General features: G+C 49.3%; 1 protein-coding gene across 2 annotated transcripts in view; it reads right to left on the bottom strand.

Moving 5' to 3' along the window:
• Positions 1-13337, bottom strand: part of TOP1 (DNA topoisomerase I) — an 88360-nt gene that overhangs the window by 33723 nt on the left and 41300 nt on the right. For both annotated transcript variants that reach the window (XR_012154700.1, XM_073309736.1), the window contains exons 4-5: positions 3176-3302; positions 2567-2622 (exon numbers count right to left, since the gene is read on the bottom strand). Coding sequence is in view for 1 of the 2 variants with exons in the window: in XM_073309736.1 (XP_073165837.1) it covers positions 2567-2622; positions 3176-3302 (183 nt within the window). In the remaining variant the exon portion in view is untranslated. The remainder of the gene's footprint in view (positions 1-2566; positions 2623-3175; positions 3303-13337) is intronic.

Consider the following 13337-nt stretch of genomic DNA (forward strand, 5'->3'; position numbering starts at 1 on the left):
ATTGTACATCACCCTCAGAGAGAGACATTCTGGAATCTTAATTTAGCTGGCAATTGTGTTGATGAGGCAGAACAGGACAGTTTGCTCTTTCACAGCTGTATAGCTTCTGTGCCGCTGGCAGATGTAACTCAGAAGACAGAGAACAGATATGTGCTGTTACAAGGAGCCATTTTTATGGCATTATTTATAACTAACCAAGACTTAAGCTTCCAGACGTTTGAAAAGTATCACCATAGGGAAAAAAAGTATTCGTTTACCCTGTACAATTTATTCTCCCTGGAAATAGAGCTCTGTGGCTTTTTATCATCATCACTGTTATTAAAATGTTGTCTGCTTTATACAAGGAATCTTCATGCAGAAACATCTCCAAGCAGTTGGCAATAGGAAATGAAGTTTGAGACAGACAATGCAAAATGGAATAAACGGGGTACCACATTGTTCCCGAGAACACACATCTAGCTTGCCAAGATGTAACCCAGGCCATAATGCTTCCCCCTGCATCCTCCAAATCTTATTTTGGGTAATTTAGATTTTTTGGAAGGTGACATACTTCTAGTGAGCTTGACAATGGAACATTTCAGTGGGAGAAATATAAATTACTTCCCTATTAGCCTGTTTTGGGTTACCAACAGTGAGAGTCTGGGAAAAGTCTTGAACTGGCATGAGGAGGTAACGATGCACTGGTTACACAAAGTGCTGCAGCTGGAACCTGTGCTGAGCCAATTCCGTTAGTATGGGAGGGCCAAGTGTTTCCAGCTAAGGGCTTGTCTACACTTGAAACGGTACAGTGGCACAGCTGCAGCTGAGCTGTTGTAGCACTTCAGTGCAGATACTACCTATGCCGACGGGAGGGGTTCTCCCATCAGCATAGGTAATCCACATCCCTGAGAGGTGGCAGCTAGATTAATGGAAGAATTCTTCCCATCCACCCAGCGCTATCTACACCAGGGGTTAAGTCAGCTTAACTATAGTGCTAAGGAGCATGGATTTTTCACACCCCTGAGCAACACAGCTGGGTCGACCTAACTTTTTAGTGGAGACCAGGCCTAAAACACATACATTCAGTGAAACTATGACAGTGCTCAATTGTCTGACTAGAATCACAGGGTTAGAAGGGACCACAAGGGTCAACTAGTCTAACCCCCTGCCAAGATGCAGGATTTTTTGTGTCTAAACCATCCAAGACAGATGGCTATCTAGTCTCCTTTTGAAAACCAAGTGAAGGAGCTTCCATAACCTCTATAGGCAGCATGTTCCATCAGAAGGAGTTAACAAAAGGTACCGTGCGCTGTATTAGGTTTATGGCAATTGCCACTGGCTTATGATAATTACGGTTTGCATTTCCAAGATATAGTTCTGAAAGGTCCTTGGAGAGGGGCATTTCTCTTTCCTCTACCAAGTCAGAAAAAAGCGTTAAATGCAGAGTCTACATGTTCAAATACTGCTACTTGAGAACTGAAACTACTGTATCAAGAAGAGATACTCAAAATAAGCATATGATTCTAATCAGGTAGAGCACAGGCAGGCTCCTTCTCATGACCCTCCCTGCCACAATTCCACTTCAGACCAAGGTGAGACTGGGATGAATTCTCAGTAGTGCATAAAACTAAAGACAGCCCCCCCCCCCCAAAAAAAAAACCCAAAAAACAAAAAAGGGGGAGAGGGAGGGAGGGTTTGAGGTTTCCAACCCTAGATATAAACTACTTTCAAGGCAGCAGATCTATTTCAATACACAGCAGATGGTCAGGCACCCCAAACTGAAAAACAGTCACAGGACCCAGATTCATGATCTGAGAACTGGATTTAAAGGAGTAAACAAGAAATCTTTATTGTTTGTCAGATGTTAAGAAATAAATGGCACTTCTATTAAAAATTCACAAGTAAATGAACTACAAGTAAATCTAGTGGTGATTGGTACAATTCAATATTCATGAAGTCTAGATGGTTCTTTAAGGATTAGGAAGTCAATAGAGTAGAATAAGTGACAAATTTTCTCAATTTTTTTTGTTAAATTTTAACTAGTGGCCATTTGCTATTTCTTTACAAACTAGGGTTTGAAATCCTAGTCCCTCGATCTTGCTTTCAGATAAGCAAGTACCTGGGGCGTAGCATTATCAACCCCAACTCCAGAAGACAAAATGCATAGAGAGTCAAATGCTTGCCACGACACCCACTTTACAGCAGAGTAAGGACTTCTTCTAGCTCCCAGTTAATACCATTTCCAGGAGTCGGTTCTGCCCAGGGCAGAACCTAGTTTCCAGATCACTGGATGATAGCATTCAAGAATCCATGGTAAGGAACAATCCTGAATGCATAGAATAGACCAGATGTCCTAACAGGTCTTTTCCCATCACTGACTTCTGGGAAGTCAGCCAATTACCCAAAAGTGCATCCATTTGCTTGAGATGGGGGCTCTTTATATGGAGGAAAGAAGTCACTGCAATATCAGAGCATCTGTCTCCACAAACTGGGTGGGAGGGGCCATAACAATTTGAGGATTGGGAAACAAAGCAAAACCATGACAAACTGCTACATCAGATTACAGACCCCAGACTCACTTTCTTACCTGGAGAAACCATTTTCCTTTTCCTTCTTTATTTTTACATCACCAGAAGATTTGCTCTGAAAGAGAAAAGGGGACAGAGAACCTGCAGCAGGAACAAGTGCTCATACTATTTGTAACTTAGTCCTTTTAGCACACCCAGGATGCCTACATCTTTGTTATCAGCTACATTCTGGCCTTCCATTAGTGTCAGTTGGCAAAGGTCAAGTGTAGTTATCAGTACAATATCTGCTACATCTTATACTGGGAAACTGAAGCCTGCTGTTGCATAGAATGAACTTAATCTAAATTGACCTTTGACAATTATGAATCTAAACTTGACATTGATTTCAGAGTGGAATTACAATAGGAAAGATGTAGAGCAAGAACCTTAGTGGTGTAAGTAGGCACAGCTCCATTGATTTCAGTGGAACTGTGCCCATTTACACCAGTTGAGGATATGGCCCCTAGAGACTGTGGCTTACAAGATATTGAGCTTTAAGTCTCAAACTTAATTTGGGGTTAGTTTCCACTATTAGGTAACTAAAAACTAGAAGCAGTTCTTGTGTCTTCATGTAGTGCAACAGTTAAAGCAGAATTGCCCCTTCCCACCCACATTAAAGAACTACCTACCTTTTCTTCCTTTCGTTTCTCCTTGTCTCTATCTTTGTGTTTGTCTTTGTGTTTCTCTGAGCTGCCATCTTTGTGTTTGGTTTTCTCTTTCTCTTTGTGTTTCTTCTCCGAGGAATCTTTGTGCTCACTGCAAGATAGAAGAGTCAGTTCAATGAGGGGCTGTTAAGAGGCTTGACCAACAGGAGCAACTTACAGTGTTAACGGTATGAAACTTACAATCATCTGAAATAAAGTCAAATTAACAGGAAGATACAACAAATCAGTCAGATTCATGGCATTTACTTTCTTCAGAAGGGGAAGAAGGAACACAGGGTAAAACCACAGCCGCTAAGTACTCCAAATCAGGTTAACAGCATCAGTGTGAGGTTGCCAGTGAAAAATCACAACATGATATATTTACCAAGGTCAAACACTTTAGCTTGGCTATTCACTGTTCTTGTTTCTGTTTCCAATTAAATCCTGAAAGGTCACAAGTGAAGCGATACTGATAGTCACATTCCACTCCTCTGTGGACATTTGTTTAGATAGTAAGTAATACATACCAGTTTTGTAGTTTTGACATTTTCATCCAAAGAACTAAATTCACTTTATAAACATTTGGTAGGTGACTATTCCCCTATCAACGGAGGAGAAACTGAGGCAGAGAAAAGTTAGTGACATGCCTAGGGTTACCCTAAATCAATGGAATAAAACTCAGCAGTCCCTAATTCCTAGTTGCTTGCTTGAACGAGGCCTCACTAAACCTCTGTCAAAATCACTATACAGCTCAGCACAATTGGCTTTGTGCTCAGGAGAAGCTCAAGTCAGAATAACGACGACAAGTCAGGACAGGAGTGCAGAGATGTTACTATGCCTAGTTTTAACAAATGCTATGAGTTCATTGCCACTCAGATTCAAGTGCTGCAGATTACAGCATTGTCAATCAAGTGTTCAAAATAATAAATGAGTCTGCAAAGTATGATAAAAAAATCCAAGGTTCTTTTTATTTCCCCTTTTGGTTTCTGAGCCTTTTAGGATACACTCTGATCACATTCTCAACTTTTTCACTTGAACTATGAGGGCTAGATTCTCAGGTTGTTACTTGATCCCAAGAGCTGCAGTCTCATGAAACACACCAATCATCTCAAGACTCACGTTAAAAAAGTCACAAGAGTTGGCAACACAGAATTAGCAGCACGGTTCTTGAAGCCAAGCAGCAATACTACTAGTTCAATATGCCTCAGATAGGCTTGTTTACAAAACTGAATGAAGTCCAATTAAAACACAAGAAAAAGACCATGGCTCCCTGCAAGACAAACATGGGGGAAAAAAACAGTTACCTTTTCCATAACTGATGTTCTTCGAGATGTGTTGCTCATGTCTATTCCACAATAGGTGTATGTGCTCGCCACGTGCACCAGTGCCGGAAGATTTTCCCCTAGCAGTACCGGGGGGGGGACGCGGCGGCCTGACTGGCATGGTATAAGGGGAGCTGTGCGCTCCCCCCACCCTCAGTTCCTTCTTGCCAGACAACACCGACAGAGCGGAAGAAGGGTGGGATGTGGAATATACATGAGCAACACATCTCAAAGAACACCAGTTACGGAAAAGGTAACTGTCTTTTCTTCTTCGAGTGATTGCTCATGTGTATTCCACATTAGGTGATTGCAAGCTATATCTGTTGGAGGTGGGTAGGAGTTCACAAGTTCCCAGGATGGAGGACAGCCCTGCTGAACCCGGTGTCATCCCTGATTTGGGAGATGATCGCACAGTGTGAGGTGAACGTGTGAACCGAAGACCACGTTGGCGGCCCTACAGATGTCCTGCATGGGGACGTGGACCACAAAGGCAGCTGACAAGGCCTGTGCCCGAGTTGAGTGTGCCCTTACAATGGGCGGCGGGGGAACACCCGCCAGCTCATAACAGGTGCGGATGCACAAAGTGATCTGATTGGAAAGCCACTGAGTGGAAATCAGCTGGCCCCTCGCATGCTCAGCTGAGGTGACAAACAGTTGCGAGGACTTCCTGAACGGCTTGGTCCACTCGAGGTAGGAAGCCAGAGCCTGTTGCACATCGAGCGTGTGGAGACGGCACTTCTCACTGGACGTGTGGGGTGGGCATGGAGCAGAGGACCGGTAGAAAAATGTCCTGACCCATGTGGTAGATGGAGACCACCTTCGGGAGGAATGCAGGGTGTGGGCGGAGCTGGTTATATAAAAACCGTGTACGGCGGCTTGGAGGTCAGGGCTCTGAGCTCCGAGACTCGCCTGACCTATGTGATTGCAACCAGAAAGGCCATCTTCCACGAGAGGTGAGACCAGGAGCACATGGCCAGTGGATCAAAAGGGGGCCCCATGAGAGGAGCCAACACCAAGTTCAGGTCCCACTGCGGGACCAGGAGTCTAGAATATGGGAAAAGACGGTCCAACCCCTTGAGGAACCGGCCAGTCATAGCACGGGGAAATATCGTGTGCCCCTGCACTGGCGGATGGAAGGTAGATATGGCTGCCAGGTGCACCCTGACTGACGAAGGCGCCAGGCCCTGGGCTCTCAGGTGGAGGAGGTAGTCAAGAATAAGGGATCGGGGCAGTCACGGGAGAGACACCATGGTCCGCCGCCCATCTAGAAAAATGGGACCACTTCACCAAATAAGTGCGGCAAGTGGAGGGTGTCAAGGAGGACGCACTGAACCTGTTCTGAGCATGTTCTCTCCTCTCCGCCTAACCACTGAGCAGCCACACCATGAGGTGAAGAGCCGCTAGCTTGGGATGGAGGAGGCGAGCCTGGTCCTGAGAGAGCGGGTCCGGGTGGAGCGGCAACAGCCACGGCAGAGCTACCGCCAGGCCCGTGAGGGTCCCATACCAATGTTGCCTGGGCCATTCCAGAGTAATCAGGATGACCTGGGCCTTGTCTGTCTTTATCTTCTCCAGGACCCTGCTGATTAGAGGGAATGGGGGGGAAGGCGTAGAGAAGCTGGCCTGACCAAGACAGGATAAAGGAATCATAGATCGCCTCCCCTCCACAGGCCCCCCCCAGAGCAGAACCGGGTACATCCCAGGTGGAACTATTCGCGACTCAGCAGAACCGGCGGAGTTCCCCACCTTCGGAAGAGCCGGTGGTCCACTTCCGGGTGGAGGGACCACTTGTGTTGCAAGGAAAAGTCCCTGCTCAAGTGATCCGCTCTCTCGTTCCGGGCACCCAGTAGGTGGAAGGCCCTCAGGTGGATGTTGTGGGCTATACAGAAGTCCCACAGCCTGAGGGCTTCATGGCAGAGGATCGGGCCCCGCGTTGTCTGTTGATATAGAACATCGAGGAAGTGTTGTCCGTGAGGACCCTGACTACCTTGCCCTCCAGGTGTGAGTGGAAGGCCATACACGCCAGCCACACCGCCCTGAGTTCCTTGACATTTATATGTAGGGTCAGGTCTTGGGCTGACCACAGGCCTTGGGTCTGAAAGTTCCCTACATGGGTCCCCCAACCCAGGTCCAACGTTGGGGACACCAGCTCCAACGACGGGGCACTGTACCTGAACAGGACCCCTTGGAGCATGTTGTTTGGGGCGGACCACCACCGTAGGGAGGTGATCACAGAGTCCGGCACGGTGAGGACTTTGTCCATCCTGTCTGGGGCCTGGGAGAACTTCGAGGCCAACCAGAGTTGGAGGGGCCTCATCCTGAGTCTGGCGTGACGGACCACGTATGTGCACGCCGACTTGTGACCCAAGAGCTGCAGGCAAGCCCTGGCTGTTGTCACTGGGAATTTTGAAACGAGTCGATGAGACCTTTCAGGGTCTTGAATCTGTCTGGAGGAAGAGAGGCTGTGGCCGAAGCTGTGTCCAGGAGTGCCCCAATAAACTCTATGCATTGGACCGGGACTAACATGGATTTGATGCTGTTTACCAACAGGCCCAAGGCGGTGCATGTGGACAGGAGGTGCCCTTGACCAGCCAATCGTCCAGATAGGGAAAAAAATCTGGATCCCCCCCGCCGCCTGAGGTAGGCCACTACCACCGTCATGCATTTCATAAACACTCTGGGGGCAGTGGACAGACCAAACGGAAAGACCGTGAATTGGTAGTGATTCTTTCCCACCATGAAACGGAGGAATGGCCTGTGCCCCTTGAATATGGGGATGTGGAAGTATGCGTCCCACAGATCGAGGGCAGCATACCAGTCCCCGGGATCCAGGGAGGGGATGATGGAGGCTAGGGAAACCATGAGGAACTTGAGTTTCACCATGTACTGGTTCAGACCTCGCAGGTCCAGGATGGGTCTGAGCTGCCCTTTGGGATAAGGAAGTATCCGTAGTAATACCCCTTGCCCATGAACTCCTTGGGCACCGCCTCTGCCGCTCCTAGTCCTAGGAGCCACCCCACCTCCTGCTTGAGCAGAGCCTCACGCGAGGGGTCCTCCAATAGGGACGGGACGGCGGGTGGTTGGGCAGAGAGGAAGTAAACTGGAAGGCATAACCCTGGGAGATGGTGCTGAGGACCCATCGGTCCGAGGTTAGCCGCGACCATTCTGGGAGGAAAGCACACAACCGGTTGGAGAAAGGGAGCTTTATTGAGAGTGGATCCCTGATGAAGACTGCCTGCTTGCCCTTAGAGGAGCCAGGCTGGGGGGCCGGCCGAGACGGCCTCTAAGGCATCTCTTATAGTCCCGCTGTTTCTTGTGGGCGGCCTCATACTTCGGGAGGGTGGCCTGGGCAGGAGTCTGCTGCGCCTTGAACTTAGGTCTTGCCGGAGCTGGTACATATAGGCCCAGAGTCTGGAGGGTCGTGAGGGAGTCTTTCATGCCGTTCAGCCTTGTATCTGTCTCCTCCGTAAACAGGGCTTTCCTGTCAAATGGGAGATCCTGCAGGGAGGACTGCACCTCGCTGGAAAGCCCAGAGAGCAGGAGCCATGGCACCCATCTCATGGACGCCGCGGAGGCCATAGATCGTGCGGCCATATCTTCAGCATCCGAGGCTGCCTGTAGGGATGCCCTAGTGGCCGCTGCCCCCTCCTCCACTAGTGCCTTTAACTCCTTTCCATTGCGCTACTGGAAGCCTGCAATTGGAGGCTGGTGTCTGCCACAGGGCATTTTAAATTTTAGCCACCCCTTAATGGAGAGGCAAGGCCACCCTACTCATGCCGACGAGGACAGCATGTTAAACAGGGAGTCTGAGGGCTCTTCCATCTCCTCTGCCTGGAGATGGAGGCTTGCTGCCACCCTCTTTAAGAGTTCTTGATGGGCCCTGAAGTCCTCCTGCGGGGTGGAGGGGGGCGGGACCACAATCACCTCCTCCCGGGCGGGGCGAGGAGGCCAGTGCAATGCTCTGGGTATCGGCCGGCACTGGAGGGTCCACCACCTGGTCAGACTCCGGGAATGGTGCCGAGGATGCACGTCCCACCGACTCCTTCCTTGGGGGTCTGGAGGGGGAGGCTGATGGTGCTTCCAAAGCTCTGGCCATCGAGCAAGCTCCCACTGGGGACTGTGCCAGAGGCCACGGTGCCCATTGGTACCATTGGGCTGGCCACAACGCTCGGTGCCACTGCACCTGCTACACCACCGGCGGGGCTGGCTGTTTGGCTTGGCCCATTGAAGGACGGCTACGAATGGAGGCCAGGCTGGCGTACGATCTGCTGGACCGGGAGGAGCGGTGGTGCCAGGATCTACATTGGCCACGGGACCGCGATCTCGACATGGAGGACCAGTACCAATGGTAGCAGCTGCTCCGCAAACAGCCTCAACGGGCAGACCCGTGACAGCGAGACTTGGAGCGGGAGGCCGAGTGGAAACGGTGTCAACAACCATGCTGTGACCGGCGGTCCCCCCCTCCGAGACAAGGACCGTTGGCGGTGCCTGCCGCGGTCCCGTCAACGATTGCTCCTTGAGGATGAGCGATGCCGAGAATCCTGGCTGGACGGAACCCAGCCAACAGTCTGGTAGGTGTCAAGGGCAATCCATCTGGACTCTGCCCTGAGCAGTCGCTGGGTAGCGAACGGCTTCGGGAACGTTCCCCCCACAGAGACCGATACCGAGCCGGAGGCGACTGCGGAGATCCAGCGGTGGCTTGCCTCTGGAGCGTGGGGCCGACCTTGGAGGTGCTCTTGGCACTGGTATGGACATAACGTCCCGGGCCGCCTGGAGGGCTTCAGGCGTGGAAGGCATCCGGACATCTGGACAGGCCTGTTCTGAAGGGGCTGGGGTACTCCGCTCAATGTGAGTCGAAGGCCTGGAGCCCAGTGCGGAGTGAGGACGGCCCAACATGGGTCTAGCCTCTGTCCCAGATTTCCCTCTGTGCCGCTGCGAAGAGGGAGTCTTCCTGGCCCTCTTGGCCATGAATGGGGAGCAGTGTGAACTGGTCGATGGGTCCGGAGGGTTGCCGTGTACCAACGCCACCATGCCAGGGACTGGTTCGGAGATGCATGCTGGAGTCAGGGTCAGCGCCGACTCCATCAGGATGGCCCGGAGCCTAATGTCCCTTTCTCTTTTGGTCCGAGGCTTAAACGACTTGCAAATCTTGCACCTTTCGCTGATATCGGTTTCTCCCAAACAGTGCAAACAGTCTGCCTGTGCGTCACTTCTTGACATAGAACGCCTATAAGGGCCGCACGACTTAAACCCCGGGCACGGGGCATGCCCTGGCCTGGGCTTGCTGATTGACTAAACTAACTAAACAGCTAACTAACTACAGGTACTAACACTGAACGAACTAAGAGTACTGGGGATCGAGCCACAGCAAAGCCGGACCAGAGTAGTTCCGAAGCACCTTCACTGGCGGCAAGAAGGAACTGAGGGTGGGGGGAGCGTGCAGCTCCCCTTATACTGCACCAGGCAGGCGCCACTCCAGGGGTCACAGGGGGCACTCCCCCCCTACGGGTACTGCTAGGGGAAAAACTTCTGGCACCGGTGCACGTGGTGAGCACACACACTTTTGTGGAATACACATGAGCAATCACTCGAAGAAGAATAACTGGATTCCCTTTCATGCTGGGGATGGTGAAACACCAAGTGTCTTGCCTGTCCTGACAGTTTACAGACTCAGTTCCATCAGGACTACAACTCCCATAACGCACTCTCTCTTTTATCACTGTTTATTCTTCATTGGTTTAACTTAGAAAGATCCCTGGCCTTAAAGAAACACTTTCCATCACTCCTTGGTACTAAACCCTGGTCTACACTAGGACTTTAGGTCGAATTTAGCAGCGTTAAATCGATGTAAACCTGCACCTGTCCACACGATGAAGCCCTTTATTTCGACTTAAATGGACAGCACTCTCAATTCAGATGCACAGTTGTTTGCCGTTGCTCTGATGCAGGGAGGGGCGACTGACGACATGGCTTACAGGGTTGGCTTACAGGGAGCTAAAATCAACAAAGGGGGTGGCTTTACATCAAGGAGTATTTCAGGCAGACTTCACGGAGGGTTCCAATAAGAAATGGTGCACCTAAGTTATTGTTCTTATTGGAACAAGGAGGTTAGTCTGGCCTCTGATTGATACATGACTAGATTTACCTCGCTGCGCCTTCTCTGTGAGTGACTGCAGTGTGACCAAGAGGAAATGAGCCCCCTAGACGGGAGCTGGGGTGGGGGGGGGGGGGTTTGCAAATGAGTACAAAACAAATCTGGTCTATTTCTTGTTTTGATACACTCCATCTATCTTTTACATCTTTGGCTGGCAGCAGACGGTTCAGAAGGACTGCAAGCCATCCACATCTCATGGCTGCTCGGCAGAAGATGGTACAATAGGACTGCTAGCAATCCGTATCACCTGCCTGCTCACCATAAGATGGTTCAATAGGACTGACTGCAGGACTAAAGAGAATGACTTCATCAAGTCACTCCAAATTTAGTCCCTGCACCCATGTCTGCCCAGGCGCTCCTGATTGACCTCACACAGGCGACCAGGAGCACCTTGGACATGACTATGATGACTACCAGTCCTATTGCACCGTCTGCTGCCACAAGGCAATGGGTTGCTACTGCTGTGTAGCAATGCAGTACTGCGTCTGCCAGCACCCAGGAGACATACGGTGACAGTGAGCTGAGCGGGCTCCATGCTTGCCGTGGTATGGCGTCTGCACAGGTAACTCAGGAAAAAGGCGCGAAACGATTGTCTGCCCTTGCTTTCACGGAGGAAGGGAGGGAACGGGGCCTGACGATATGTACCCAGAACCACCCGCAACAATGTTTTAGCCCCATCAGGCATTGGGATCTCAACCCAGAATTCCAATGGGCAGTGGAGACTGCGGGAACTGTGTGATAGCTATCCACAGTGCAACGCTCCGGAAGTCGACTCTAGCCTCGGTACTGTGGAAGCACTCCGCCGAGTTAATGCACTTAATGCACTTAGAGCATTTTCTGTGGGGACACACACACCCGAATATATAAAAACGATTTCTAAAAAACCGACTTCTATAAATTCGACCTGATTTCGTAGTGTAGACATACTCTAAGCTGTGTATCAAACATAAGCTACTTCACTTTCAAGGTCCTTCACAGCCTATCCACACACTATTTAGATCTCGTTCAGTATTGAAAAGTCAGCTCCCACCTGTGATCAGCTTAAGATACCAGCCTTCACTGCCCATTTGTTAAATTTTCAAACATGCATCTTTGTACTTTTCTTCCATGCTGCCCTTCACATAGGGAGGAGCTCTCCATAAACATCCACAAAGCCATTCATGGTTTTCCTTCAAATCCCTCCTTAAAAACTTTCCTTTGCTTACAAAAATCTTGATAAAGGTTGTGCTGCTGGTGTGCTGAGACAACAGCCTATCCTACTGGCTAATACGGTCTCACCGTTTGCTGGTACTCCCTCATCAATCTGTCCATATCCATCTGTCATCTCTTCATGGACACTTCAACTGTAAGCTTGTTTGGGGCAGGGGCTATCTTTTTGTTCTGTGTTCGTACAGCGACTAAACAGTGGGGGTCCTGGGCACTACAATACAAATAACAAAAAACTAATAATACAAAGCTTTATGAAAACGTACGCAGCTTCCTTATTTCAGTCATTTAACACTCAAGTGCAAGTAAAGACACTGAATGGTGACACACTGGAAAAAGTCACGTCTAGAATGCAAGATGGGAGGGAGCATTTTGGAGACACAAGTTCTCCAGTTCTCCTTTGTTACTACCTAAACAAATAGGGACATGCAGAAATCGGGCTGCAAGTCTAAACACTACAAAAAGACATGACGACTGTTATTCTGCACCCAGAAAGGTTGTGAGTGATTAAGAGATGAGCATCTAAAGTTACAATATACCAATTTGATCACACCTGTAGGACTGCAGAGAAAAACCTGACTTCAACCTCATCCTGCAGCCTGTACGCATACAACTCCCATGGACTCGTCAGGAGTTGCACTTGATAAAGGTCTAGCCAGAGGACCAGGCTCAAAGTGCCATATTGTAATATGCGCCTCTGTCTCCAAATCCAAGCAGTTAAGGAGGAAGATCCCAGTTCTGAGGGCATTCACTTTACGCCAAGCAACATTTAAATGGATTTTGAATCTACTGCACACAGTACAGTGCCGAGCACTGGGAAATTGTCACTGCATTAGGACAGCCTCTCCCTTTGCTGGTTCAAAACAGTAAGAATGAAAAGCTTATATTACACTAGCAGGAGGTGGCCATCTCACTAATTCAATACAAGCATCTCACTATGAAGTCTCCAGATAGAAGTCCGTTTCCATTTCTCTCTCTAGTGACAGGATTAGACTAGTGGAACAGCGTACAAGAGTGCCTAAACACTGAAGGAGATTAAGCATTTCTAGAGTGCCATAAACAGATATGCCATACCAAGGATTGTCTGTTAGTACAGACTTAAAGACCACATACTGCAGATTACATTGTATACGCTATGTGATCACGACAGCAGCGCACACAGAACCCCGAACTGAATTTGAAAAGTCAACTGGATGCCTGCTACTGCTACACTTGTGTTGTTACCTCAGATACATTTCCCAGCTTCGGTATCCTAGAGGGAAAATGAAAAAGACGACAAGCTGATGATTCTCACATTGTTCGTAAGCTTAAATTTCATAATTATAAAAGTGCAAGAGAGGGATGATTAAGGAACCGCCCAAGTAGAACAGCAGAAAACTATTGCAACAGATGCCTTGTGGGTTTAGAAGACAGATGCATGTGGAGGTGCCAGTCGGGTGAGAAAGGTAATACAGCTATTTACCTCCCA

This window comes from Lepidochelys kempii, chromosome 13, assembly GCF_965140265.1.
Source record: "Lepidochelys kempii isolate rLepKem1 chromosome 13, rLepKem1.hap2, whole genome shotgun sequence".
In the NCBI taxonomy this organism is placed as follows: Eukaryota; Metazoa; Chordata; order Testudines; family Cheloniidae; genus Lepidochelys; species Lepidochelys kempii.